The sequence below is a fragment of the Sycon ciliatum genome, chromosome 4, assembly GCF_964019385.1.
Source record: "Sycon ciliatum chromosome 4, ocSycCili1.1, whole genome shotgun sequence".
Taxonomy (NCBI): Eukaryota; Metazoa; Porifera; class Calcarea; order Leucosolenida; family Sycettidae; genus Sycon; species Sycon ciliatum.
In genome coordinates, this window is record NC_088646.1 from 34,286,986 (window position 1) to 34,314,752 (window position 27,767).

Below are 27,767 nucleotides of genomic sequence, written 5' to 3' on the forward strand. Positions count from 1 at the left end.
TCCTACTGACCTAGGAACCAATGCAATAAATCAGTGTGAGACGTCTGACTGTCCCCGGGGAAAATTGCAATTCCGCGGCCGCGTTTTTTCCCCGCGTTTTTTGCGATTTTTTAAAAGACCGCGTTTTCCGCGATTTTCCCGCGTTTTTGAACTTTTTTGTTGCACTACACGTACACACGGTGACACAGTGCACTGTTCGGTCAGCAACGTCTCATCGTGGCGGCTTTTTACTCAAATATGACGAGTGCTTACACCAGAGACTTGTAACTGATTGATTTCACTACATACTCACTGAAAATTGCCGCACATCAATATTATTCACCGCATATTTACCGCATATTTACCGCAAATTCACCGCAAATTATGCCGCGTTTTTCCCCGCGTTTTTTGCGATTTTTTTCCGCAATTTTCCCCGGGGACAGGTCTGAGCAAAGCTGTCACACTTGGATAACAGGTGCACATCTATAGCCGTCGTGTACCAGTGTAAATGCCAATACGAGTTCTTGTCGGCAGACACCAGTGTCATAACCAGGGAGTAGTACTTGTAGTAAAAATTGTACTGTAGTACTTGTTGTAGTTTATGGTAACGTGGCAGCCACTGGCTGGAACTGTATTGTTACTTGTGCATGCTCTGCTTGGTATACCTTCTGCGTGATGCCATTTTCCGTGTATTGATTGTAGGTTAGTGAGTGCGCGTCCGTGCGGTGGTGCATGCTTTTCCATTCACTGATTGACCTGTCAGCGGTCAATCTTCTAGTTGCGGTTTCGGCGTGGTCTGCGCTGCCCTTATTCCGAGTTTGTAGCTTTTGTGTGCATCCTGACTTATGTATGGAGTGTGCTTGCGTGCACGCTTGCTACGCGTTACTTTTGGCAAGCTGGCCATGGTTCTTTTTCTGGCTTAGCTTCCGTTTGATCTTGGCGTGGAGTTAGTTCCAACTTTAGGGTTCACGGCTTGCCACTAAAAGCACCCGTCACGTGCGCCTCCATTTTGGATTATGGACGCGCGCTACAGGCCGCGACAGCGCCTATCGAAGTAAAAAAATATCGACTCGAAGTCTAGCCGGAGAGCGTACATTTTGAATTTTTCCTTGGCTTCAGTGGCTTCACTTCACTCGGGCTTTGCATTTTTCTGACTGACCTGGACTTGATGATGGCGGCGGTGGCGGTCTTGGCGAAAGATCCAGTTCCATCTGAGACACTCTGTCGTCTTTTCTTATCTGCTGAGGTTCTGGCAAAGCGCAGCTGCATCGAACCCGACTAGATGTAGCTGCACGCATCCTTTGTTTGCCCTGCAAATCTCGATCTGTTGCTCTTCTTGCTGTTTGGCCGCTGATGCCATGGAAGAAAATATTCTTCCTGTAAAGAGGCCGAAACTGAGCTAGGGCACGTCAAGATATGTAGGGTATACAAAGAAAAAGAAATGTCATGGTCGTTTCAGCAGCTCACGACAGCCAACACGCTCCATCGTCGGGATTGGAAGTATCCAGCACGGCTGTTCCGAGCGCTGCTGCTCTTGTTATTCTTCTTCTTCAGAAATTCTCCACACCTTGTCGGCCAAAGTACGCGCGCGTGCACGGAAAATAGATGCGCTGAGCCGTTTCTTGTTCGATTTTGACAAATAATGGCTTGTTGTTTTGCTCTCGACCTTGGCTATCCTTCTACCGTTCAGTATTTTACGGAAACGCAACGGCTCCCCCTGTTTTTTTAGCCGAACTTTGGCCAAAGTTACTGGAAAACCCGGAACTCGTTTGAAAAAATACGAACGGTGGAAGTCTTGGAACGTCTTTCGTGCGTGTGGATTCAAAAATTCAGGCAGTTTGAGCCAACCGTAATGAATCCCGTAGAGTTGAAAGTGAGTGATATTGATGGGAAAATGCGATTTGAGCACTGACCGATTGTGTGGGACAGTATATGCACGCGCCTGTCACGTGCATGATGTAGCTGGCGACGCTAGCATGCCAATCCGTGAACCCTAAACTTGTGGTGATAACAGACGTTTCTCATTTTCCATCTAGAAGAATAACTAATTTCCTTGGAAGCTCTGTGGTGTTGTGAGTGAACTGGCCGTAAGCCGGCGTGGAGTGCATGTTCTCCAACAGCTTTTGGTGCCGAAACCCGGGACAACGTGTTGCAGAGTAGGACTTTTGTGGAGTCGGAAGGAAATAGAAAGTCTTAGTGTTTGTTCATGAGAATAAAATGTCTGTGAAGTTGGATGGATTTATGCGTCCGTACCGAGGGCGAGGTGACGACCTAGATGTATTCTGGTCAAAGTTTATGATCCTGGCGAAATCCCACAAGTGGGATACGGGCAAAGAGCAGATGGCAAACTTGCCGTTGCTCTTGGATAAGGCTGCGTATACTGTATTCAACGCCATGCCCGACTCGGACAAGGAGAAACCTGACGAGGTGAAGAAGGTGTTGACTGAAGCCTTTGCTCCTTCTGCTGCGGAGTGTTACCGCTTGTTCAAAGCGCGTTCCATGGGATCCACAGAGTCAGTAGACGAGTATGCGGCGGAGCTAAAGAGGCTGTTGAAGAGCTCTGGTCACAACATTGCGGACGACAAAGATCCGATGCTGTTAGAACAGTTTGTTGGGGGCTTGCCCAGAGACTTCGCCAGAGAGGTGAGAATCCAGTGCTCTAGCGGTAGCATGACTCTTACCGATATGATCAAACGTGTCAGGGCTATGTCCGTCGATGATACTATAAGTGTCAGTGGAGGGAAGTCCGTGGCTGCAGCTGTCAAGTGCTATTCATGTAAGGAGCCTGGTCATGTAAGAAGGAATTGCCCTAAGGCCAAGGGCAACAGCCACACCACTGGCAAGTCACGAGGGCCACAGTGTTACTCTTGCAAAGAGTATGGCCACATCAGGCGAAATTGTCCAAAGGCCAAGACTGAGTCTGCTTCAGTGGCTGTGAGTGCTGGGCATTGTCAGGCTGGAGTGTCTACTGATGCTGACGGAATCCCAATATCAACTGGTGGGCAGAGCTCTAAGCTGCTGAAAGTTGATGTGTGTGTTAAGGGCCATGATGACTCTTGGATATCAGTCGCAGCGGTTGTGGATACTGGATGCACGCGATCTCTGATGAAAGAGAGTGTAGTAACTGCCGTGGGCCTGGCTGATCAGGTGGAATCGACAACTGACTGGGTGGTCGGCATCGACGGCACGTCCCTGGAGTCAGTTGGATCTGTTGCTGCGACTGTCCAGCAACATGATGATATAGTTCAGCTTCCGGAACTGTGCGTGGACTTCCTGGTAGTTTCAAAGCATGAGGGAGTGGATGCTGACCTGATTCTTGGCAATGACGTTGCCAGCGCGGCTGGTGGTCTTGAGATACGCTACCAGAATGGCTCGGCGAGTGCTATTCGGTTCGGAAAAGGGCCCGATGTAGCGGCTGCCGCAGCTGGCCATGCTGAACGAGCGCCGAAGCAGAAGCTCTCGAGGCACATCTCTGTTGAGCGAGATTCGGATGGTGTCACCCTCAGTTCAGCCGATTTCAAGGTGCGCTGGGACAATAGTGCAAAGTCGTGGACCGTCGCCTGGGTCTGGGGAGGTGGTGTAGAGCCGACTGATAGCATTGGCTCCGGAGTGACACAGTACTCACGGAAGAAGCTCTCTGCAGAGCAGGAGCAACAGTACCAGAAGGAGGTGCAGTCGTGGATCGACCATGGTTGGATGGTGCCCCATGATCCAGATCGACACGGCAAGTCAGGTGCGATCCTCCCTCTAATGGCTGTGTGTCAAGGACACAAGGCGTCTACGCCTGTACGTCCCTGCTTAGACTACCGTCGTTTGAATGAGGCGATTCTTTCCCATCCTGGAGGCGACGCGCCTGCATGCGACCAGAAGATCAGGGAGTGGAGACGCCGTGGCGGTGACCAGGTAGTCGTCGATATCAAGAAGGCGTTTTTACAAGTTCACGTCGACCCCAGCCTCGTTCGGTATCAGACCGTGGTATTCAATGGAGTCACGTATGTCATGGAACGAATGGCATTTGGTCTCAGCATAGCTCCGAAAGTCATGGACGCCATCGTGAAGTTTGCGCTGTGCGACTTTCCTGATGCAGACAACTATGTCGACGATGTCGTTGCTCCGTCCGAACAACTTCCGGAGGTGACTGCGGCGCTGAGTCGGTACGGATTACCGACGAAGCCACCAGAGGTACTTGCCGGCGCAAGGGTGCTTGGCATGCAACTATCGGTTGCTACGTCGAGTGAAGACGTGATGTGGCGTCGCCGTGATGGCATGGATCTGACGTTGCCAGAGCAGCCGACGAAGCGAGAAGTGTTCTCCTGGTGCGGTCGATTGACGAGTCATTACCCTGTTGCATCGTGGCTGCGACCGTGCTGTAGCTACATCAAGCGAGTGAGCTGTGAAGATGCTGCGGTTTGGGATAAGCCTGTCTCAGCTGCGCTCGAGAAGTTGTGTCGTGCGGTGGAGGATCAAGTTTCACGAGAGGATCCCGTCAACGGCAAGTGGACAGTCAAGTCGACTGGTGGCGTGTCCCTATGGTGCGATGCATCCAACCTGGCGCTAGGTGTTGTCATCAGCGAAGATGGCTCCGTGATTGAGGATCACTGTTGGCTCAGGCCTAAGTCAGACAAGCGGCACATCAACGTTGCCGAGTTAGACGCCGTCCTTCGTGGCTTGTCTGCTGTCGTGGATCACAGAGTGGCCAACGTTCGAGTCATGACCGATTCGAAGACGGTGCATGGATGGCTAAAGTCTCTCTTGGGCAACATCCAGCGAGTGAAGGTGAATGGCCTCTACAGAGCTCTTGTAGAGCGTAGATTGCAGCTGATTGACGACTTGGTCGAGGTTTACAAGTTGAAGATATCTGTCGAGTGGGTGCCTTCACAGAAAAACCTGGCTGACCGTCTGACCCGTGTGCCGGCATCCTGGCTCAAGATGCCCGAGTCACCGGTGGTTGCGGCGGCGACCCAGAGCAGTGCGTGTGCAGGTGTCCACAGTTCTGCCCCACTTGCCTTCGACATCATCCGGGACCAGCAGGGAGCAGATACTGCCATCCAGCAGACGGTGGAGGATGTCAACGGTATGCAGACAGTTAGGGCGAAGCAGTTTCAGAAGGTGGCACCACAGCTGAGAGTGCGGGATGGCGTGCTGTATCGGTCAATCAAGTTGCCGCCTGCCAATGAAGCATGCGAGGTGCCCGTGATTCCGAGCTTGCTAGAGCAAGATGCCCTCCGAATCGCCCATGAGAACACTGGCCACGGATCATGGGAGGTGGTCCATGAGATGATGCGTCAGCAGTGCTACCTTCCTGGGATGGCAAGGAAGTGCCAGGAGTTCGTCGGTCTTTGCGACAGTTGTGCCGCTGCAAACCCTGCTGCTGGTGGTCATGCTTCGCCGACACGTCCCGAAGTGCCGGCGCGCCCATGGCAAGTTGTGGCGATTGATACCTTGGAGCTAGGACCGAGCCGAGCTGGGTTCCATTGCGTCTTGGTGTGTACGGATATGTTCACGCGCTATGTGGAGGTGATACCTTTGAAGCACCATGACGCTAAGTCAGTTGCCGAGGCGTTTGTGTCTGTGTGCTGCCGATGGGGTCCGCCGGAGGTGGTCAGATCAGACAACGGAACAGAGTTCGTCAATGCTGTCATGGACGCCTTGTACTTGGCGTTTGGAGTGGAAGTCAAGCACGGTGCAGTGCGACACCCTCAGTCACAAGGAAGCGTGGAGAGATTCAACCGGACCCTGTTGACTCTGATTCGCAAAGTACACTCGCAGTCCAACGACTGGAAGACCGACCTGTCAATGCTGCTGTACTTCTATCGCGTCCGACCGCATGGAGCAACGGGAGTTTCGCCTCAGCTAGCGATGACTGGTTGGCAGCCCCGTGGTCTTGTTGTAGAGGCCCAACAGCCCCTGTACACCTTGCCAGCATGGACGGCTGAGCTGCAGCGTCAAGCAGCTGCCATTCGTGATTTGATCGATGAAGAAATGGCGTCAGCTGATTCCCAAGAAGACGCCGACAAAGCAAGTTGCTGTTACGGGCCTGGTGACGTGGTGATGATGAAGATGACCAGCCGCGCGCAGAAACGCCTCCCGAAGTTTCAGCTTGGCTGGAGAGTCAAGAAGGTGTTGTCGGAGTCGACTGTAGTCGTTCAGAAAGTGGAAGACCCCAGGGTGGAGAAGATCGTCAACGTAGAGCTGCTGAAGCGTGCCGCAGCCAATCCTACTGTAGACCTGCCTGAGCCGCCTCAGCCAGATGATGCGAGCGAGGATGACGGTGGTTACCCGATGCGGCTAGAGCCCGGTGAGCTAGTCGCAGGTGTGCCTAGAGCTGAAGAGCCAAGATATGTGCTCCGGAACAGAGCTGGTATCAGGGCTCCAGTGAGATACGACTGAGAACTAGTAGCTGGTGATGGTTCGCAGAACTTTCATGTCCTTTCGTTTCTCTTTGCTTCTTTCGATGTGCTTGCCTGTTATTGTCTTTTTAAGGTGATGTTACCAGGGAGGGAGATGTTGTAGTTTATGGTAACGTGGCAGCCACTGGCTGGAACTGTATTGTTACTTGTGCATGCTCTGCTTGGTATACCTTCTGCGTGATGCCATTTTCCGTGTATTGATTGTAGGTTAGTGAGTGCGCGTCCGTGCGGTGGTGCATGCTTTTCCATTCACTGATTGACCTGTCAGCGGTCAATCTTCTAGTTGCGGTTTCGGCGTGGTCTGCGCTGCCCTTATTCCGAGTTTGTAGCTTTTGTGTGCATCCTGACTTATGTATGGAGTGTGCTTGCGTGCACGCTTGCTACGCGTTACTTTTGGCAAGCTGGCCATGGTTCTTTTTCTGGCTTAGCTTCCGTTTGATCTTGGCGTGGAGTTAGTTCCAACTTGTGGTGATAACAGACGTTTCTCATTTTCCATCTAGAAGAATAACTAATTTCCTTGGAAGCTCTGTGGTGTTGTGAGTGAACTGGCCGTAAGCCGGCGTGGAGTGCATGTTCTCCAACATACTCCTTGGTGAAAACCACCGCCTTCCACATCGCCCACAGCGGCCGTAAAGCCGAACAGAAACTCATTTACTTCGAAGTACCATCAACAGCACCCCACAAGCGTGAATTTTCCTGAACTCAACATTCAAAAGTATGCATGTATCCTGGATAACCTATTAACACTGATGCTGGTTTCAGCATCTGAACAGCCGTGGTGTGTGTATACATAATTAAAAACCCTGAAAATGGAACATTTTTGGCATAGCAACCCAAGCTAAAGGTGTCTAGCATAGAGATGTGCCCAGATCCGAGGTGCCCGGATGAGTTTAGTGGTATTGTGCCTGTGCTCTGCTGTTGTATATAGGTCTCAATGCTGCAGTCTGGCAGCACAAGCATAGCACACGTGTCAATGAACGGTGATGACCAGCTCCAATTTTGCTGTAAGCAGCCTGGATAGACTCCGCTGCTCAGTGGCAGATCAATTGGTATAGTGTCTGCCGGGCAAGCACTGCAGTAATAGTCACGCACTACAGCAACAGTCTGGCACTGCGTTAAAAGTAACCAAGTCGGGCACTGCATGCAGGGATAGTCTGGCAGTACAGTCAGACCTCGCTTATCCCGTCCTCTTTTATCCGGATCTCTCACCTATCCGGATATTTTTGTGGAAACGGATGTGTACGGTTAAGCGAGGTCTGACTGTAATAGTGACCAAGTCTAACATTGCAGCAATAGTGACTAAGTCAGGCACTGCAGAAATAGCCGTGCACTGCAGCAATAGTGCCTAAGTCTGGCACTGCAGTAATCGCTTCACCTATATGCAGAGCTGCAGCTGTGGTGCTCGGCAAGTAACAGTTTACTCCCGAAGCAGTTAGGGACCTTTCTCAGCCTTCTCAGCGCCGTTGTCACTCCTCTTCTTCCTGCTGGCGTATCGCATAAGCTCATCAGCTTTGTCCACTATATCCTCTCTGTTCTTTTTGCTTAGAATGGCATCCTCTCCTGACAACACATTCCTGTGCTTGTACTGCTGAAGCAAATCCTCTGAATAGCCAGCTGATCGACCGAAGTATACCATCATATTAGAAACAACTCGTGGCCCGCAGAGACCAACCACTGCGAGAGAGCAATAGAAGGCCAGTGGACCGCTTCTCTTCAAGAATTTCCTGAGTCGCTGGGTGAATTCTGTCTGCCACTGGTGCTCGGATTCAAACCGTGGCACCTCCTTGTCGGTGAACATGTTTCTTGTCTTCCCCATTTTGTCGCATCCAATATATTGCACGCACCGGCTCTCACTGATCAGCACTGTTTCGTCCACTGTTGCTTCTGGGTGTATTTGTAGTAACGTTCACCCTCCAAGAGTAGATCGTCCAAGCCAAGGCTTACAATTGTAGTCGATAGCGCTGGACATAATAATAATAACTACTTGTCGTTTTGCGAATATTCATTCGTTTTGTGAACACAAACGACGATATAATGCGCATAATTATGATTGGTGTGGTACAGACTCAGTACCGCGCGCAGTGTCAGTAGATCTATCGCGCGTGCGTAGCTACGTAGCTAGGTCGTCTTCTCGACCGTCCTTGACCTTGGCACTTCGCGTCGGTGAGGAGTAGATCTACGAGTGCACTCGTACTCGAGATAGACGTCAACCATGGTCAACAGAGTGAGTGAGTGAACTACAGTACAGGCTGCACGCTGAGTGAGAGTTTGTGTGAAGCCCAACAACTGAACATACAAGTGAACCAGGCCATGGTCATTGGTCAGTGCATGAAGCGCTAAAAAATACGCCAAAAAGAGTGGCGTTGTCGGAACCACCCGCGTGCATGCTACAGTACTCAGAGTACTGTCGCTCAGCTGTTCTGTTTTTAGCTGAAGTGAAGAAGACAAGACTAGTACTAGACCTACCATTAGTTGGTTTTCGACTTCGGACCGGTCAGGATCAGCGGCGAAGAGCGTCGAGCTCGGTAGATAGATCCCTTCAATACTCGGATATAGTTGTTCCGAGCTTTTCGCAGCAGTTGTCTAGCGACGCCGTGTCACTCGCAGGTGTCGACCTGCTTCTGCAGTTCTTTCATTGACTGATTGAAGAGTGTCGCGCTACTTAGTGTTTGTGTGTGATCCCCGGTCTTGAGAGGCTGTCGTCAGAGTCGATTGCGTTGCGGTGATTACAGTATTCCGTGAGAGGCAGACAGACACTCAGCTAGATCAGACCTGATCCTGTAGGATTCTGGGCGTTGAGAGCTGAGCTTAGGCGGACAGGGTTAGGGGTGCTATGCCGTTCTTCAAGTCGAGCAAATCGCCCACCGACGTGGTGAAAGCAACACGCGAGGCTCTTACAGCAATAGAGAAAGGAGATGGCGGAGCTAGTAAGAAGGCTGCCAGCAAAGTGAGTGTGAATCATGTGAACACTAGCTGCAGGGAGGGAATAGTAATAGTGGGTCTGAATCATGTGGGGGAACTCCCCGGGAGTAATGCGAACACTAAAGCGGCGGAATAACACTATAAGTAGGCACTTCACCCCATTTTTTGAAATCGCGTTTTTTCCAGGTTTATCATCGGCAATCGATGGTGGTGGGTATCACAAGGTCACACAGAAAATTTTATTGAAATCCACAGTGATACCACTCAGATATGAAGGGTTGAAGATAGGCAGTTGGATGAGGCGAGATCAATACAATTTGTGGCACCAACAGCATCTCCGAAGTATCACCAGTGGATATAGTCACAAAACATCAGAGTGTTTTTTTCAAGCACACATCACTCACTTACACCGACAACCCTGTATGGATCGAAACAATACAGATCAAAGTTCAGAATAGGCAAGAATACGGCAATTGTGACCGCAATCACTATAGCAACTCCATAGCAACCCATAGCAACGCCATAGTAACCCATAGTAACAGTTTCAGTTTGCTGTGAAATGAACTGATAACGACATACTGGCAGGCTCCGGCGGGTACAAAAGCGTAAGAGTTATAAAGACATTCTTCTGGCACAAAAACAACAGAGAACTTCCTCGTTGTACGCCGGACACCGCAATGTGGAGGGTATGTACGCGCGCGCGCGCGCGCGAATTACTGCACAGGACATTCGTGCTCACAGTCATGCCACTTCAAGTGATTCCAAGTTGGCAAGAAGTTCTTCAGGACCTCTGTTGGTAGCTTCTTTCCATGGTGTGATATCTGCCTCCCTATCCTTCAACTGCTCCATGCAGCAGTCATGAATTGCCTGCTGGTGAGCTTTGAAATTTTGGTGAAGCGTGGCTGGCTGCGTATATCAAAGCATCCCCTCATCAGAGGGTTTCTCCAGCAGCCACTGTGCCTTTTGATTGTTCGTAAACATCAGTAGGCCTTCCAGCGCAACCGTGTCAAAACTTGGCTTTCAGTACGCTTTGAGAATTCGCCCAGGTAGGACGACGCATCGTCGTTCTCCTCCGCCTAAAGCGCATACTTCTCAGTGCCTACGTACATAATGTCTCCTTGCGCAGCGATGCGCAAACCCTGGTAAACAAGAACTCTACTGTTTCCGAATGGAAAGACGACGCTGAAGACGATAAGCAACGTTTCAAACGCGAGCAAACAACAGTTCTTTGTGAAAAAACTCTTTGCTGGTTGTGTACGTGATCTACAACTCGCAAAAATGTACGCACTATGACGTATGCGGGATCTACTGAAAGCTGAACGTCAGAGCAACACGATGCGCCCAACTATCAGCCCGTACAACGAAGCATAGTGCGTACCTGTACAGTTTAGCGCATGCACTTGACTGGTGCCACGCAAGTACGCACTCTCACCTCAGCAAATTTTGACAGGTTCTGTCACGTGACTGAAGTGCCTACTATAAGCAAAGTATACGCGATAGCTACTATCTGTGCACTAAGCAACAGTTTAATACCGGTACCGGTAGTACTAACTAGAATTGTAATTATTAGGTTACTGCGAGTCCTGCATGCGCGTACAAAGTCCAGGGGCCAGTAAAGTAAACAAAAAAAGCACCAGCAGCAGCAACACCATCTCTTATTGGCCACAGGCACAGGCCATTGTAAGAATAAAGATTTGAAACCACCACACAACAACAACATTGTCATGCGTAATTATACTGTGCAGTTCAGTATGCGAGAGTACAGGTGCGCTCACTGACATTCGACCCAAAGTGCAAAACTGACGCCCTGGACCAGCTCCGATTACATCACTGTACTTGTCCATTCGTACCACTTCTAGCCGCATTCGTACCACTTCTAGCCGCATTCGTACCACTTCTAGCCGCATTCGTACCACTTCTAGCCGCATTCGTACCACTTCTAGCCGCATTCGTACCACTTCTAGCCGCATTCGTACCACTTGCAGCCGCATTCGTACCACTTGCAGCCACATACGTACTCGCTTCCAGCTGAATTCGTACCACTTCCATGGCGAGGGCACCAAGGGCCGTGCAAGTTGAGGGCGCCACACATGCACTATATAGTTTAGGTCGGATTTCACCAAGCGCAACTCTAGTATCCTCCAGCCTGTATATACACCACCAAAGCCAGATTGACCCACGATCTAAGTGCCCGTAACCATGGTGACAGCCAGTTAGATCTCTGGGAATTCAAAAGTATTTAAAGGGGAAGTTAAGGCAAAAATTAAAATTTCACCAGTTGTAGTCTTCGGGGTGCTGAGTCGAATGGTCGTGGTCCGAGGAAGCTGAGACGCTCCCTTCCTACTTGAATCCCAATCGAACTCGCGCACTTCCACCGAAACTGGGTGACTGCGCCCTACTATAGTCTGTTTCAAAAAGATTTACAATCAGGTTTGGGTCTTAAAATGTATGAAGATAATGGAAATTTGGACAACAAAGTACATAGAATGGCTTGTTAGGACACGGCAAATTGTTCTGTGAAGGTTTCGGAACAATTGGAGCAACCGTTAAGGAGTTAGAATTTCGGCCAGATTTCCGGCCTTTTCCCATGGTTTACAATTTGCCCAGGAAGCCAGTATCGATTTTTTATCAAAACCCACGATTTATCCTTTCCTTTTTGGCCTTGTGGTTATGAATGCTGTCTGCTGACCATGAAGTTGTGAGTTCAAATCCCAACCTCTCCTCAAGTCAAACTTTTTTTTCATTGTTTTGGTGATCAAGCTGGTACAAGACAAAGAAGATGGCTGCACCAAACGACTTGTTGTTGGAGCTCGCGCTTCCTGCCGAACTGACTGACACTTGACTGGCTCACGCCATGTGAACACACCCACAACACTGCAATGGTGTGAGTGAATTATAATGGAAGTCATCGCGCTGTAGCTTTTGAGATTTATTTTCGTATTTCAAGATCGCCAATTTATTTGAATTTAGCAGTCAACGCCGCCTTCTATCAGAGTTCACAAGCGTCTGCTTTTCTCAAAATGTCGTCGAAGTCACACGGATAGCTTTGCCAAGTCATGGGCTTGGGAATGAGTCCGTGTCGATGTCGTTTTCGTCATACGGTGAGTAAATTGCATCGCAGCTCAAAGAAACTATTTTGGTCACAAAACGAATTGGGACTCATGCCGCTCGTCAACATTTACAACACTTTCGTTTCGACATGTCCTCTCTGACTCCATTATCGATACGAGGAAGAACTCGTTTGTTGTAAACCAGACGTACATGACTGTATCAACGTGAGTGAGTTGTCATTTTTCCTGCTTTCGCGCGGAATATTTCTTCGAGTTCACAGTGAGTTTTTCCAGGCAGCGCTCGAGTGCTCATACGGTAAGACGCCAAACTCCGCGGGCGATCGCCAGGATTGCAAATCTTTTTGAAACGGACTGTAGATGGGGATTTGTATGCAAAATGTCACTAAAAGCGCCATTTCGTTCTTATAAAAGCACGGATGACCGCGATTGGCCCATATGTTGTAGTCTTTTGGACGCTGAGTCGACTGGTTTTGGTCCGAAAAGGCTGCGATGCAGCGTTCCTCCTTTATTCCCAATCGAACATGGTTGAACAAGCGGTCACGTGCTCCTGCGTACGCCAGTCACCTGGTCACCGTGCCTGCAGGGTACAACTTACTAGCCTGTTTGACCTTTTTTGGGTGCAGTCCTGTCACTCGAGTTGAACTCGAGTTGAACCTTGGTGTGAAAGTTGTCGCCTGCTGGCGTGGTGACCAGGTCACAGCAGGTGATTTGGGCACCCAGGAGCACGTGACCGCTTGTTCAACCATGTTCGATTGGGAATAAAGGAGGAACGCTGCATCGCAGCCTTTTCGGACCAAAACCAGTCGACTCAGCGTCCAAAAGACTACAACATATGGGCCAATCGCGGTCATCCGTGCTTTTATGAGAGCGAAATGGCGCTTTTAGTGACATTTTGCATACAAATCCCCATCTAGTAGGGCGCAGTCACCCAGTTTCGGTGGAAGTGCGCGGGTTCGATTGGGATTCAAGTAGGAAGGGAGCGTCTCAGCTTTCTCGGACCAAGACCATTCGACTCAGCACCCCGAAGACTACAACTGGTGAAATTTTAATTTTTGCCTTAACTTCCCCTTTGATGATACATCATCCAGCCGACCCATCGAGAGTCCGGAAATGTACAGGCGACATGTGCAAGACCACGCTGTATGGTGTCCACAGTGTACCGTCACCAGTCAATCATGGCTGCAGGCGGGTTTGTGGGAGATAATGTAGACGACATATTCATTATGATCAAGTGCAGGTAATATCGCCAGTATGCCATACCGTGGTTAGAGTCTTCTATGGCACTCACTGACTGTTTATGCCTCTCTCTCTCTCTCTCTCTCTCTCTCTCTCTCTCTCTCTCTCTCTCTCTCTCTCTCTCTCTCTCTCTCTCTCTCTCTCTCTCTCTCTCTCTCTCTCTCTCTCTCTCTCTCTCTCTCTCTCTCTCTCGCTCTCTCTCGCTCTCTCTCTCTCTCTCTCTCTCTCTCTCTCTCTCTCTCTCTCTCTCTCTCTCTCTCTCTCTCTCTCTCTCTCTCTCTCTCTCTCTCTCTCTCTTTCTCTCTCTCTCTCTCTCTCTCTCTCTCTCTCTTTCTCTCTCTCTCTCTTTCTCTTTCTCTCTCTCTCTCTCTCTCTCTTTCTCTCTCTCTCTCTCTCTCTCTCTCTCTCTCTCTCTCTCTCTCTCTCTCTCTCTCTCTCTCTCTCTCTCTCTCTCTCTCTCTCTCTCCCGCCACCAAAATTGTCACCCTGAATTGAATGTTGTGTGTATGTGTGTATGTGTATGTGCCCATGACTGTACCCGCGCTGACTGCAGGCGAGTGAAGAAGCGACGAAGGGCATAAGTGGTATCAAGTTGATCCTCTTTGGCACACCAGGTAAGCAACACTGTACGGACAGAACAGGATAAATTGTGTCAAGACCTAGCTAGAAGAATGACAGTGGTGGAATCATAATCGTCTACTATGGAACATTGATATCTGGGTGCGGCTAGGTGCAGTGGGTATTGAGCCAGCATACGTACATGCCTGCTGGTCTACTGCGTACGTATCTTAATCGGAGTAATCCGATTGTATTTTTCATCCTTCGTAGCTCTACTTATCAAATCCTATATACATACTGTATAGGATTTTTTGAAAAAATTCCAATATTAAATCATGACCATGCTTCTGCTCGGGATAAGTTGTGTGCCTAGATTGTATTGTAAGGTGTTAGGGCAGTACCAGTAGGTTCTCTTCAGAAGTTTTCAAGAGTGCCAGTATTATCACTTGACTTATAGGGCCGTTTTGTAGAGAACATGTCAGTTTTTTGTCGGATCCTATATATAGGATTTGAGTATTCTGCATTATCCAGAGTGTTGTAATGGATGCAGATGATGATAGAACTGGCAGGGAAAGTAATATAGAATGCTTAGTATGCTGAATAAGTTCACACATACATGTACCATGAATAGATGTCTGTGATTGATTGGGGAGCACTGCCACAGGTTGGCATATCATGTAGGTTTGCAGCGTACGGCAAACCGTAGTTATCGCGGACAACCGAGCAGCAGGCAAAAGCCACGCGCGTGGCTAGGCGCGCAACAATGGGGGTATCTGGCATGCAATGGCGGGCAACCGTACTAGGGAAAGCCCAGGAGCACTAGTACGCCCACAGGCGAGACTACCCCATATTTGCATGAAGGTTGTAGTGCTAGTATTAATGCAAGGATTACGGCAGACAGGGCGCAGGCATGGCGCCTAGTCTCTATATTAGGAAGCAGGTCCTTTCGTGGCACGAAAGGGGTCCAGCCGCAGCACGCGTACTAAGTCTCAGCCAAGCGGCAACGCATAGTACTAACCGAGCATGCAAGATAAAACTGCAACAAGGCGGTACGGGGTAAGGACTAGTACAGTGCCAGGCGGTATGGCAGAGAAATGCGTATCACGTATGGAAAAGGCGAAGTCCCCGGGGGCTATCGGACCCACGATGGTACGATAACAGACACCACCATGCTTATATGGAAAATAAGGCGCGAGAGCTCACCAGGTAAGGTGGGCCGCGGGCAGGAAGACAGAAAATAGAGGACCCAGCATGGGCCGCATAAGCGCGTGGCAAGCGCAAATGGTGTAAGACGTACTCACGAAGGCCACCACGCGAGAATGCGGCAGCATGGCCTGTGTACGAGAGTACGATGCCGGGGCAACGCAGGGCGGACCAAGCTGTGGTGGTGCTACACAGCCTACAGGCACGAAGCACCTCAGCAGTTGGAGGTGGCGATCGCAGTGTCAGCATCAGTTCTGGCAGCTAGCAGCAGCAGATGGGCTTGATTTTTTTCTTTCTTTTCAATATTATCAACGAGGAGCAGCAGGCAACCCTCGTTTCACAATGGTGATTGCATAATCACATGGCAAAACAACAAAAATGCAACCCCATTCTACTGTGCTATGATGTGTGTGTCTCGGGGGGGCGATAATAATGCATTTTTAACTGTACTACAGCGGAAGCTTCACCCCGAAAATTGGCCGATCGGCCTGAAGTTTGGATTATTCCTACGGACGTATATGGAAAACAGTTCCAAACACCTCATGAAACCATTTCATCAATTTTCATAGGTTGTTTAGTGAAATTCTCGAGCCAGAAACCAAATCCTATATATATAGGATTTGCTGCTGACAGTTTAAGAGATATACAGCTCAGTACAAAGATTTCAAAGTGGAATGCTGTGAAGGGAAATCTTTAGCGAAAACTATACTTTGGGAATTCCCGGACGGAAACTTTCTCGAGGAAAAGATTTGAGATTCTGAGATTTGCCGTTTGAGAAGCTGAAAAATCAAATATAGCAGCCTGTCTCACCCGGACGTTTATTTGCTCACGGTGAATACCAGTTTGTCAGTGTTGTCCAGTGGTGAGTGGTCTCAGCATTAGTAATATCATGTAACTCAATTGGCTGTCTTGACATGCCACGAGGTGCAGAAATAAATAAATAAATAAATAAAATAGCTCTTGTGTTACGTTATCACATGCAGGTGAGCGTGCACTAGCAGTCGTGGCCGTACCTAATCCTGACCTCAAGTTGTGTTCAAACTCTGTTTGTGTTGCCGTTGTTGTGCTGGCTGTCCAGATTCGGAGCCGCACGCAGAGTCCGTGGTGCAGCTGTCTCAAGAAGTGTACCACTCCAATCTGCTAGTCTTGCTCATATCTTGTTTAGAGCGCATGGACTTCGAGGTTAGCATGGCCCGATGAATGTAGAGGATACATCACGGCATCTGTATTTGTATGCGGCAGTACATACAACAAGTGCCATGCTATCTAAATCAATGCTAGGTAACAGTGTCTGTCGATTGATTGGTTAAAGATACCGTGGGAAGACCGTACTGATGTCACTTGTAGAGTAAACATTGGCTGAATTATGGTAGTGCAATCTGCGTGTACATGTACTGTATTTTCCGGGGTCTAAGCCCCCCCCATTCGGGTCCAAAATTCATACTTTTGTTGACGTTCGGTTCATAACTTCATAAGCCACATGCGGGACTTTGAATTTTTCACAACCTAACTTTAAGTGAGTATCAGTACTTGCCAGATGTTACCAATGGTAAAAAAAAAAGTTGAGAAGTACGACTGAAGTTGCAGCAAAAGTTTTCTTTACCCTTCACGATGAACTGACAACGTAGAAGCTTTGTGCTACTGCAATGACGGATTTCTGTCTGATGAAAAGTAGTGGAATGACTCGTGTCATCATGCATGCAGCATACAGAGTAAGCTCAGCCATTTTCTGTGTTGCACCTTTTATATTGATTGATTTCAGTCACGGAAAGACATCGTTCTCATCTTCAACAATCTCCTGCGGCGGAACGTTGGCGGTAGACAACCGACTGTCGAGTACATCATCAGCAGCAAACCGGAAATTATTGGTCTTCTTTTCCATGGGTGAGCTGGTTACAGATTATTCATGTTTGACATTCCTTCTGCATTTCACCGCGCTTTGCGGTCTCTCTGGAATCGCAGGTGATCTGTTCTCGTTTCAATCAACACCATACCAATCTATGCTGCCGTCAGAGTGCATGTCCGAACCCCCGACCTATGACCACCATTCACTATGTGTGCTGATGTTCCGCCGTGCTCGATGCTTGTACAGGTACGAGAACCCCTCGATTGCTCTCAACTGTGGCATGATGATGCGTGAGTGTGTGCGCTATGAGCAGCTTGCAAAGCTAATTCTTAAACATGAAGACTTCTTCTGTCTATTCAAACTGGTCGAGCTTCCGACTTTTGACATCGCTTCGGACGCCTTCTCAACCCTCAGGGTAAGTGCATTTCGTCTCCTAGAAAATTGCTTACAACTCAATGTGAATGCATGTTTGTTTGCCTTGACAGCTAATGCCAGCGGCCTAGTTTGTTGTGTACTTTGTACTTGCGCATGTATTGAGTCCTTGGAAGGGCTCCGCTCACATCCAGTTGTTAGTGTTCGGAGATAAAATGTGTGATTTTGTGCCGTGTATGATTCATCCCGTGCACAGGAATTGCTAACGAGGCACAAAGTTCTGGCAGCGGAGTTTCTCGAAAAGCACTATGACCAGGTGAGTGGGTAGAAAAGCGACCATTAGCGGACAAGATGCCATCACTAATCTCATGATGGACTATGGTACATTTGTGCAGTATACATGACAACACGACGGTACTTGTACACACCATGAGGGAAGAGGGTGTCACACGGTCAATGATTTGTTTTGCCCAGTACTTTGCCCTGGCCATGGTAAGTCGTGGTCCTTCAATACACAGCTGCTTTGGAATGCACACTTTCCGGGTGTTGCGCCACGACCCAATAGAGTGTTTTAAAACACATGTGCCGGTGGTGGATGGGGCCTTGGGGTGTCAGTTACACTAAGTCTTATGAGTTATAGAAAAGACGAAAGGATCAAGGCCCGGAACTACAAGTAAGTTACGCTATAATGTCCCCTAACACCGCCAGTTACTAAATAATCAGCTCATGCGATAACATTTCACGACACTGACCGACTGTACTGACGTTCTACAACTAACTGGGTAACAGCTCAACGTCCTTCGCAGCTCAGACTTTCAGCTTGTCTTGGTTGCGCTCACCTTCCCCTCCTGTGTTATCATATAACTTAGAATCCAAGTTGGAAGGCTGTTGGAGTGCGCATCCAAGATGTGCTAGAGCTGTCAGCCAGTTCGTTGTAGAACGTCAGTGTCGTGCAATGTTATCGCATGAGCTGATTATTTAGTAACTGGAGGTGTTAGTGGACGTTATAGCGTAACTTGTAGTTCCTTGGTCCTTTTTCTTTTCTATAAATTTATCCTTGGCTCTCCATCCGAGTCCACTTGAGTTATGAGTTAGTTTCCTACTATGTTGCCTGTTGCCGTGATCCGGCTTTACACCACACTTAGATCATAATTATAATTATGATTACCATCGGACATTGTGAGGTGTGCTGGTGGGGGGCTTGTCAGAACCTCTATACAAGTAGTAGTATGCAGTAATAGTAGTGTTTTACTTCTTTGAAATATTTGAATTGGGTAACCCGGCCGACTACTGCTTGCTTTTCCACCTATCTCTATTTGCAGGTTTTCTCCTCGTATGACCACCTGCTGCACTCTGAGAACTATGTCACGAAGCGGCAGTCTCTGAAGGTAATTGTATGTGCGCGCGCGCGTGTGTACATGCATGCGTTTTCACGTATTTACCCTTCCACACATTGTATACTGTAAATATACAAATTTTCGGCAGCTATTTAATTTTGGCTATATTCGGCACCAACCCAAAACGCCTAAATTAAAACGCCGATGAAATTTTTCACAGCATCTGTCGCACTATACCATGCCCTCTACCCCACGCCGAAAATAAATCGCCGCCGAAATGTCAAAAATCGTGAAGTGCCGAAATTTTGCAGCGTCGAAATTTTGTATATTTACAGTAATTGAAAATAGGGTATGTGTGGGGCGGTGAGGTTCGGAATGACTGCTAAGACAACCATGCATCAGTATGGGTATAATTTGTGTGTTCAGCGGCATGGGCATGTCATGGTGGAACCGGCTTATTTCTCTGTTGTTTAGAGTATGCCATGGTGCACTGTTGTCTTTCTGCTTGAGCCTTCTTCTGTATTTTATACCTTTTATAGCAAGCGATGTTTGACCCCAAAACATTTATGTAACGTTAGAGCAAGGGTTAATGAAGCGAATCTAGATGTTGAAACAGAAGGAATGTAAGCTTCCCAGAAGTTCCCCAGAACCCATCATTTTTCTGCAGCATGTCGGTCTTCATCATTTATGTGCGCAATGAATAGCAGCATGCATCATGGTTACCCTCTGAGTGCCCGGGTAACTTGTATGCGTAGTTGTGAGGCTTGAACTAGCCAGCGGTGCAACCCGACCGTGTGGAGACCGTGATGCTTGTGTGTTGTACCTGTGGTCTGCTGCTGTGTGCATGCGCTTAGCTCCTTGGCGAGCTCTTGCTTGATCGGCACAACTTCGCCACAATGAGCAAGTACATCAGCAACGTGGACAACCTTAAGCAGATGATGAACCTCTTGCGGGACAAGAGTAGAAACATCCAGTACGAGGCTTTTCATGTGTTTAAGGTGAGTGTCACGTGACCAAGAACTTAGTTTAAGGTGAGAGTCACGTGACCAAGAACTTTGGTGTATTCAGCGAATATGCTCCTGATACCCATACGAAGCTGCCCCTCTTCTGTTCTTTCGCTCTGCACTTCTGAGCATAATTTGCAAGCAGTTTTTGCAAAGGTATTCCGGCGTAGAGCCACCGTGCAGTGAACAGTTACCACGTTTACACCTTACAATGTCATTGAGGCAGCTACAGTTGTCAAGTTCTAGCTGAAACCTGACCCAAAGTGCATAGCAACTTAAGCGACCCCGCACACTTGACAGCCTGGAAGTGTTACAGACACTACTGGACACTACTGGACATACACAGTGTTACAGACACTACTGGACATACACAGTGTTACAGACACTACTGGACATACAGAGTAGCGTAACCTACCAATACAGTAGTCACGGTCAGTGTGGGAACGCCGGGTCCAGGGCAGACTAAATCCTTCACCCCTGCCAATTGTTATGTGTTCTCAAGGTGTTCGTGGCTAATCCGAACAAGAACAAGCTGATTCTGGACATTCTGCTGAAGAACCGAGAGAAGCTCATCGATTTCTTGGGAAGGTTTCACAATGATCGTTCCGGTAAGGGCTCACTCATTTCTCATGCACGTGTACTTGGCAACAACCCCACTTCTCCACATGGCTGGTTCTCTATGCTGGGCAGCTATTTTCACACCCTTAGCGTTCATATTACTTCGAGTAATTTTTACCTCAAAGTTAGGGGCGCTCGAATTGTCCTCATCATCATGTCGAGGAACATCTTAGAAGAAATTAGTTGAGTAATCCAATGAAGCAGTTTCTGCCGGCCTCACTATTTCTATGGAATCCGGCATAGTATTGAGATTTTCTTAGTGTGCCTCCATGTGATAATGGGCTTCCACTACCGTATTGTATTGTATTATTCATGGATTCTCCAGAGGTAAATTGCTACCTATCATGGGAGTCTCTCCTAACCAATAGAATAATGAAAAATAGAATGAATAAAAAACTCAAATAAAATCTGAGAATTTAAAGATGCCATGTGCAGGTTTTGTCATAGTTGATATGGGAAATGCATACGAAGACGGGTGGTTTTAGCGGGAACATTCCAAACTCTTCTAAACTATTCTACCCGTTCACTCTTGGATGAGGGTGGAATTTTTTAGGAGTTTCAAGAAGCTTTCTGAAGAGGCCAATACGCCAACTCTTCAGAAAATAAAACTCCTCAAAAGTCAAAGAGCGGCAATTCTAACACCCCCTTTAGATAACAATAATTATTATCGATGAAGTGGAGAGCCACAGTTTGCTGTCCCTCCAGGAAATCGCTATTCCACGGATGCAACAAATTTCGCGATTTTCAGCAAAATCCGCGATTTCCCGCGTTTTTGTTGTTTTCTGCACTAAATCTCACATTTTTATGTACTTTTCACGCCGTGCTTTCCATGATCCTGTAGTGTAGGTTATTTGCACAGTACGACTCGTACTACTCCCGAGTAGATATACGATGCAACAAATTTCGTGATTTGGCCCAAATCCGCAATTTTCTGCAAATAATTCCGCGAATTCCTAGCAAGTTCTGCATCATTCTGCACTTGTCGTCGCATTTTTGTTGTTTTCTGCTGCAATTTCGAGAGTTTTTTTCCACAAATTCCCGCAGGGACAGAGTTTGAAAATAACATATAAGCGACAGATTGTCAGAAAAAAGGATACCCAAATTCAGCAGTCGAAAACGAAACTCAAGAAAAGTGCAAGAGGCGCCCAAATTCAGCAGTCGAAAACGAAACTCAAGAAAAGTGCAAGAGGCGCATGCGGATACCCAAATTCAGCAGTCGAAAACGAAACTCAAGAAAGTGCACGAGGCGCATGCGTTGCTATGTGTAGTGTGAGCCACTGCCCCCTTGTTTGCTCTTTCATGCACATAGCTTCAGTATTAGGGAGGTTTAGTTCCCACGTAACGGAAACGCGTACGTGGGTGATCCACGTAAAGTGGATGAAGGGCACCCACGTTGCAATGTTGTGTTTAGTCACACGGAACAAACAAAAGCATGAAGCGAAAGGCCAAAACCTGGTCAAAGACGAAGCTACCACTGGCTACCCCGGCCTAAGAAGCTCATCCAATATTTTGATTTCGTGCTTCGGAAACTTATTCAGCTGAGCACCCTCACAGCTCGCACAATGCGCTCCATTCTGATTTTCACCCACGTTCTGGCGGAACGTGGGTGAGCCTCCATACACGGTATGTCGTGAATCAGAAAACGTCTGTACGTGGGTCACTGAGTATCACGTGGTGCACCCACGTAAAGTACCCACGGATTACGTGGGACTAAACCTCCCTATTTACTTGATGCTGGTACTTGTAGGCATTAGTAAGCTTCACACAGTACATGTATTGATGTATAGTAAAGCATTACTGGTGGAGTGGTGGTGAGTCTAATTTCCTGGTTAATGTTTGATAAGCTCATGCTACTGTCCCATCAACTAGAAAGCTGTGGAAATAGACTAGTGCCAGTAGTGGTAGTATTAAAGCCTGGGTATTGCATCTGAAATTTATTACTTCCGGTAAGGTTTTCAAAATCCACCAGTCTCTTTTTGTGATGGTAACACGATTATCATCACTGGTTCTGTTGTGTTTTCTGCGTCCTCCCCCGCATGACTGACAGAGGATGAGCAATTCACTGATGAGAAGGCGTACCTAATCAAACAAATCCAGGAACTGCAGCAGCCAGCCGAGAGCAAGTAGTAGTAGTGATGGCGATGACGATGGCAGTATACATCCTGCTGGCTCATCACAGCATGGTCACCAATAGCAGCGTACAGTATTGTTGTAGATGAGATAAAACATACTACTGTATCGTACACACACACGTTCACACACACACACACACACACACACACACACACGTTCACACACACACACACACACACACACACACACACACACACACACACACACACACACACACACACACACACACACACACACACACACACACACACACACACACACACACACACACACACACACACACACACACACACACACACACACACACACACACACACACACACACACACACACACACACACACACACACACACACACACACACACACACACACACACACACACACACACACACACACACACACACACACACACACACACACACACACACACACACACACACACACACACACACACACACACACACACACACACACACACACACACACACACACACACACACACACACACACACACACACACACACACACACACACACACACACACACACACACACACACACACACACACACGTTCACACACGTTCACACACGTTCACACACACACACACAGCACACAGCACACAGCACACATTAAAATAGAGAAAGGAGCAGAAGATGGGGTGCCTTTTGTGAACAAAATGATAGTGTTAAAAACGAAACTTGAAAGAGAGGAACGGCTAATTGGAAATCTCAACGAAAGTATATTTAATCAAAGTCATTTCCTACTGGGAGTGTGTTACGTGCCATGCAGAGATGTTTTATTGAAGAATATCATGACTGTTCAACCTAGATTTTTCATTGTACATGTAAAATAATTTTCTTGTTTTGTGATTTTGATGGCGGGAGGTTTTCTATTTCTCATTTGTGAATGTTGTGAGTATGAAGCGTTTTGCCGCTCCTTCATTGGTCTCCATCTGTTCGTTCTGTAGAATAAAAGTATTTAAAAAAACTTGGACAACAGCGCTAGCTAGCTACACTTTGAGGTACAATGCAGCAGGTAAAAATCAGGAATTTTGTGTATTGCTAAAAAGTAAAAACAAATACCAAAGGCCCTTTGCTGTGCTAGATTCAGCAAGTATCATATTACCAGGGTGGCTGTTACTAGTTTGAAGACTTTGGTGAATGATTGAGTACAGTCGTGTAGCTTATGGCTATGTTAGTAACAACAGGGTTTGTGTGAAAGTAAACTAACATTCTGCTACGCGTGCATACTTGCATCCAGTAGAGCAGGTGCATGCACTGTCTGCATGATCCAGTAGTGTGACAGTGACAGGTGTTAGCCGAGTCATGATCTGCTCTAGACTTTAGCCCGGCATGATCTTCACCTGGTCGTGCAGTCACTCGACGTCAGCTCGCCGTGATCTCGACCTGCTGTAGCAGTTGCTGGACATACTAGCTCGTCGGGATTTCCACGTGGTCTCGCAGTTGACATTAGCTCAACATGATCTCCACATCGTCCAGCAGTTGCTAGCTCATTGTGATCTCGACCTGGTCTAGCAGTTGACGCAGCAAAGACTTGTCACTGCAGTTGGCCTGCAGCTGTTCACACACTGTCTTGTCCGTCTCTGGCGTGTGAGATTTCCAACGTCCCCCGAGCATGACGTTCGGCATGAACAGGAAACCAACCTGTAGTGTAGTGAGAGCAACAGGAGCAGCAGCCACAGCATGAAGAGTGAAGAGATGAGTAAAATAACAGAGCACAGGTCAACACCTGGCACAATAGGAGCACAGCCTCAAATCTGGCACAATAGCGCGTAGGCATGGGCACAACATTCGGTAGAAAGTTACTAGAAAGCTAGTAGAAACACAGCACACTGTAACCTTGATATGCACATTGCACATGAGACCATGCACCATGTCTGCAGTGCCATGGTGCATGGTCTTGAAGTAGCAAACACAAATCAACAATCCAAGCCACTTCCGAGTTGAACACACCAGTGCGCATTTAGGTCACATTGCCACACGCACACGCACCTTGCTGAAGTGCCATGGCTTGGGCAGCGAATCCAGCTCCACAGCTGGTAGATCACCATCACTGGATTCAGTTGGTGAGGAGGACAGCAATAAGGTGGAAATACTAGTGCATCTTCCCAGCTCGGTGCTTAGCTCAGCAACTATCGGCTGTGCAAAGCCCACTCCCGAGAGATGGACGTATGGAATTCCTTGGAGGTTGGCATCAGCTTTTAGTTTCGCATCAGCTGTACTCGTTAATCCCAGGTGTGGCACGGCTAAGAAAGACAATCTGAAGAGAGATCAAAGTTCAAACAATTCCACAGCACATGATAAGAGCGTCATGATCAATTAAACACTGCTGCACAACAACTTGCATTGTCAATCAACTGTTGCAAGTACAGATTAGAACATTACAGGAAGGCACTGAGGTGTTGTATCTTAGGCAGACGTAGTTTAAGAAGGTGGCTGCTCCTAATGTTTGGGTTTGTGCGTCAGTCGCCAGGAAGGGCGAGCTATAACAGTACGAGCAGCCAAGTTAAAGGGGAAGTTAAGTCTAAATCAAATTTTCACCAGTTGTAGTCTTTGGGGTGCTGAGTCGAATGGTCTCGGTCCGAGGAAGTTGAGACGCTCCCTTCCTCCTTTATTCCCAATCGAACTCGCGCACTTCCACCGAAACTGGGTGACTGCGCCCTACTAGATGGGGATTTGTATGCAAAATGTCAATAAAAGCGCCATTTCGTTCTTACAAAAGCACGGATGATTGCGATGGCCCATATGTTGTAGCCTTTTGGACGCTGAGTCGACTGGTTTTGGTCCGAGAATGCTGTGATGCAGCGTTCCTCCTTTATTCCCAATCGAACATGGTTGAACAAGCGGTCACGTGCTCCTGCCTGTCCAAGTCACCTGGTCACCGTGCCAGCAGGCGACAACTTTCACACCAAGGTTCAACTCGAGTTCAACTCGAGTGACAGGACTGCACCCAAAAAAGGTCAAACAGGCTGCACAGTTGTACCCTGCAGGCACGGTGACCAGGTGACTGGTGTATGCAGGAGCACGTGACCGCTTGTTCAACCATGTTCGATTGGGAATAAACGAGGAACGCTGCATCGCAGCCTTTTTGGACCAAAACCAGTCGACTCAGCGTCCAAAAGACTACAACATATGGGCCAATCGCCGTCATCCGGGCTTTTATAAGAACGAAATGGCGCTTTTAGTGACATTTTGCATACAAATTCCCATCTAGTAGGGCGCAGTCACCCAGTTTCGGTGGAAGTGCGCGAGTTCGATTGGGATTATAGGAGGAAGGGAGCATCTCAGCTTCCTCGGACCAAGACCATTCGACTCAGCACCCCGAAGACTACAACTGGTGTATTCCTGATTTCAACACTTGCCCTCCGCTCTGACTCGTTGCTTGCTCCTCATTGCATATACCACTATTCATTGTATTCGACAAAAATGTTTTGACGTTGACGCATAGCTTTCAGCAAACAGCTCATGCACGGATATTTCAACAGTATCGGTGGTGGCTATGAGTGGTGGCTATGCCATTGACTAGCAACTTACCTGTCCAAGAGTAGCGACTGAACTTGCAACAGTGTTGCCATTGTGATGAGATCTAATTACAGAAGAACGGCGCAGGCATCAGTGGAGATGTTGTAACTGATACATTCTGCCCCATACATATGTGAAGTCAAGTACACTGCGTACTCTGAAGCAATGTACTACATGTATGTATTAGTCAATAATAGTGTTCAAGAACTTGCACAGTAAAATTGTGTCTAGTGAGCAGTGAGCGATGTCATTGGAGAATGTGTTTTGGTATGATGGGGCAAAATCGTGTGAATCTATATCCTGTTGAATCACACAAACTACACGTCAATGACAAAAAATATCTTCCCCCAATTGCCCTATACTAGTACCGTATTTTTACGGTTGTAAGTCGACCTTTTACGACTAAAAATAGAAGGAGAAAGGGTGGGGGTCGACTTACAACCGGGATTCGACTTATAACCGGGAACTATCAGTATCTTACAAAAAATGACTTGCACTGCATGCACGAGTGCACCATGTGTACACATTTTTGCCAGTTTTTCGGCATTTTTTTCAAGGATTGGGACGTTATACCCTCCAATAAGGAATGTTTACATGATTTGTTGATGTGTTAGTAGCAGGGAGTGGTTAGTAATGCGTCGTTGGGTGAACACTTTAAAGCGCAGAATTGAGACCTCCGGATACGGGGGTCGACTTACAACCGGTAAAATACGGTAGTTGTTTGTCGCCCCATACAGGTGATATCCATCTATATTATTATATTCTATAGTGATCAGCACTGGTTACACCAAAGTGCAAATTGACACGAGTGTTGGTCCTATCGAGACTTACCCCGTTCTTCTGCTGTGAGGATGTACTCAATGTCCATTGACACAAACGTTCCGCACTGCAACGGGTGTGCAGACTTGTCAAACGGGCGCATCGGAGCCGGTAGCATTTGAAAGCCGCACGATGATGCCTTTCTTGCCCACGCTTGCACCTGCACATAGAGAACGGCGCATTGCTCAGACCAATACTGCATTTATAGTGGGGAGGCAAGTTGCCGCTGTACGTGTGTGCATGTATTGCGGGGCGGGGGTTCACAATCCAGTGCCACACTACACTACACACTACACACTACAGTGATATATCCTGATAATTATATCCCCTACCAGGCGTGCACTGAGTATCCCCTACCAGGCGTGCACTGAGTAGGCTGAGGAAGATTGAGGTGCTGTGATTGTGATACGAGTGCGCACATAATTTATTACTTGAATTGCTATTAAAAAAAAATAAAAAAAAATTCGACGGGGTTCGCGTACCGGGCAGGTCAAGAACAAGGAGTCGTACAACTCCCTGGTCAAGAACCACCTTTCCGCTTCCGTGGGACGCCACCACCCCATGATCAGTAATTGCTATTAGTAAGATTTTTGTCTCCATTATTGTCTCCACGTCACCTGTTTGAAACTTATCCCAACATACTTCATCCACTCACCATATCATTGACCAGAGATGACGTCGCCACCATCCACTGGACTTCAAAGTGGAACGCGCA

The 27,767-nt window shown here is 47.9% G+C and overlaps 3 protein-coding genes across 3 annotated transcripts in view; 2 read left to right on the forward strand and 1 right to left on the reverse strand.

The window, feature by feature from the left end:
• The first annotated feature begins 2,196 nt into the window (after window positions 1-2,196).
• LOC135813524 (uncharacterized) lies at window positions 2,197-6,369 on the forward strand. The gene has a single exon (XM_065326616.1). The coding sequence runs from the start codon at window positions 2,197-2,199 to the stop codon at window positions 6,367-6,369; it is 4,173 nt and encodes a 1,390-aa protein (XP_065182688.1).
• A 2,378-nt stretch (window positions 6,370-8,747) lies between these two features.
• On the forward strand, window positions 8,748-22,947 carry LOC135815827 (calcium-binding protein 39-like). Its single transcript, XM_065329168.1, has 10 exons — window positions 8,748-9,336; window positions 14,172-14,232; window positions 16,458-16,561; window positions 17,142-17,263; window positions 17,472-17,640; window positions 17,854-17,913; window positions 18,920-18,985; window positions 19,789-19,932; window positions 20,441-20,546; window positions 22,604-22,947. Exons 1-10 carry the CDS (start codon window positions 9,223-9,225, stop codon window positions 22,681-22,683), a joined length of 1,026 nt encoding a protein of 341 aa, XP_065185240.1. The 5' UTR covers window positions 8,748-9,222; the 3' UTR covers window positions 22,684-22,947.
• A 379-nt stretch (window positions 22,948-23,326) lies between these two features.
• LOC135815825 (GATOR1 complex protein DEPDC5-like) overlaps window positions 23,327-27,767 on the reverse strand; it is a 33,381-nt gene continuing 28,940 nt past the window's right edge. The window contains exons 29-33 of the mRNA XM_065329166.1: window positions 27,708-27,767; window positions 27,065-27,212; window positions 26,246-26,297; window positions 24,704-24,971; window positions 23,327-24,355 (exon numbers count right to left, since the gene is read on the reverse strand). The exon at window positions 27,708-27,767 is cut by the window's right edge and continues 128 nt beyond it. Of these exons, the coding sequence (XP_065185238.1) occupies window positions 24,197-24,355; window positions 24,704-24,971; window positions 26,246-26,297; window positions 27,065-27,212; window positions 27,708-27,767 (687 nt within the window). The 3' untranslated portion in view covers window positions 23,327-24,196. The remainder of the gene's footprint in view (window positions 24,356-24,703; window positions 24,972-26,245; window positions 26,298-27,064; window positions 27,213-27,707) is intronic.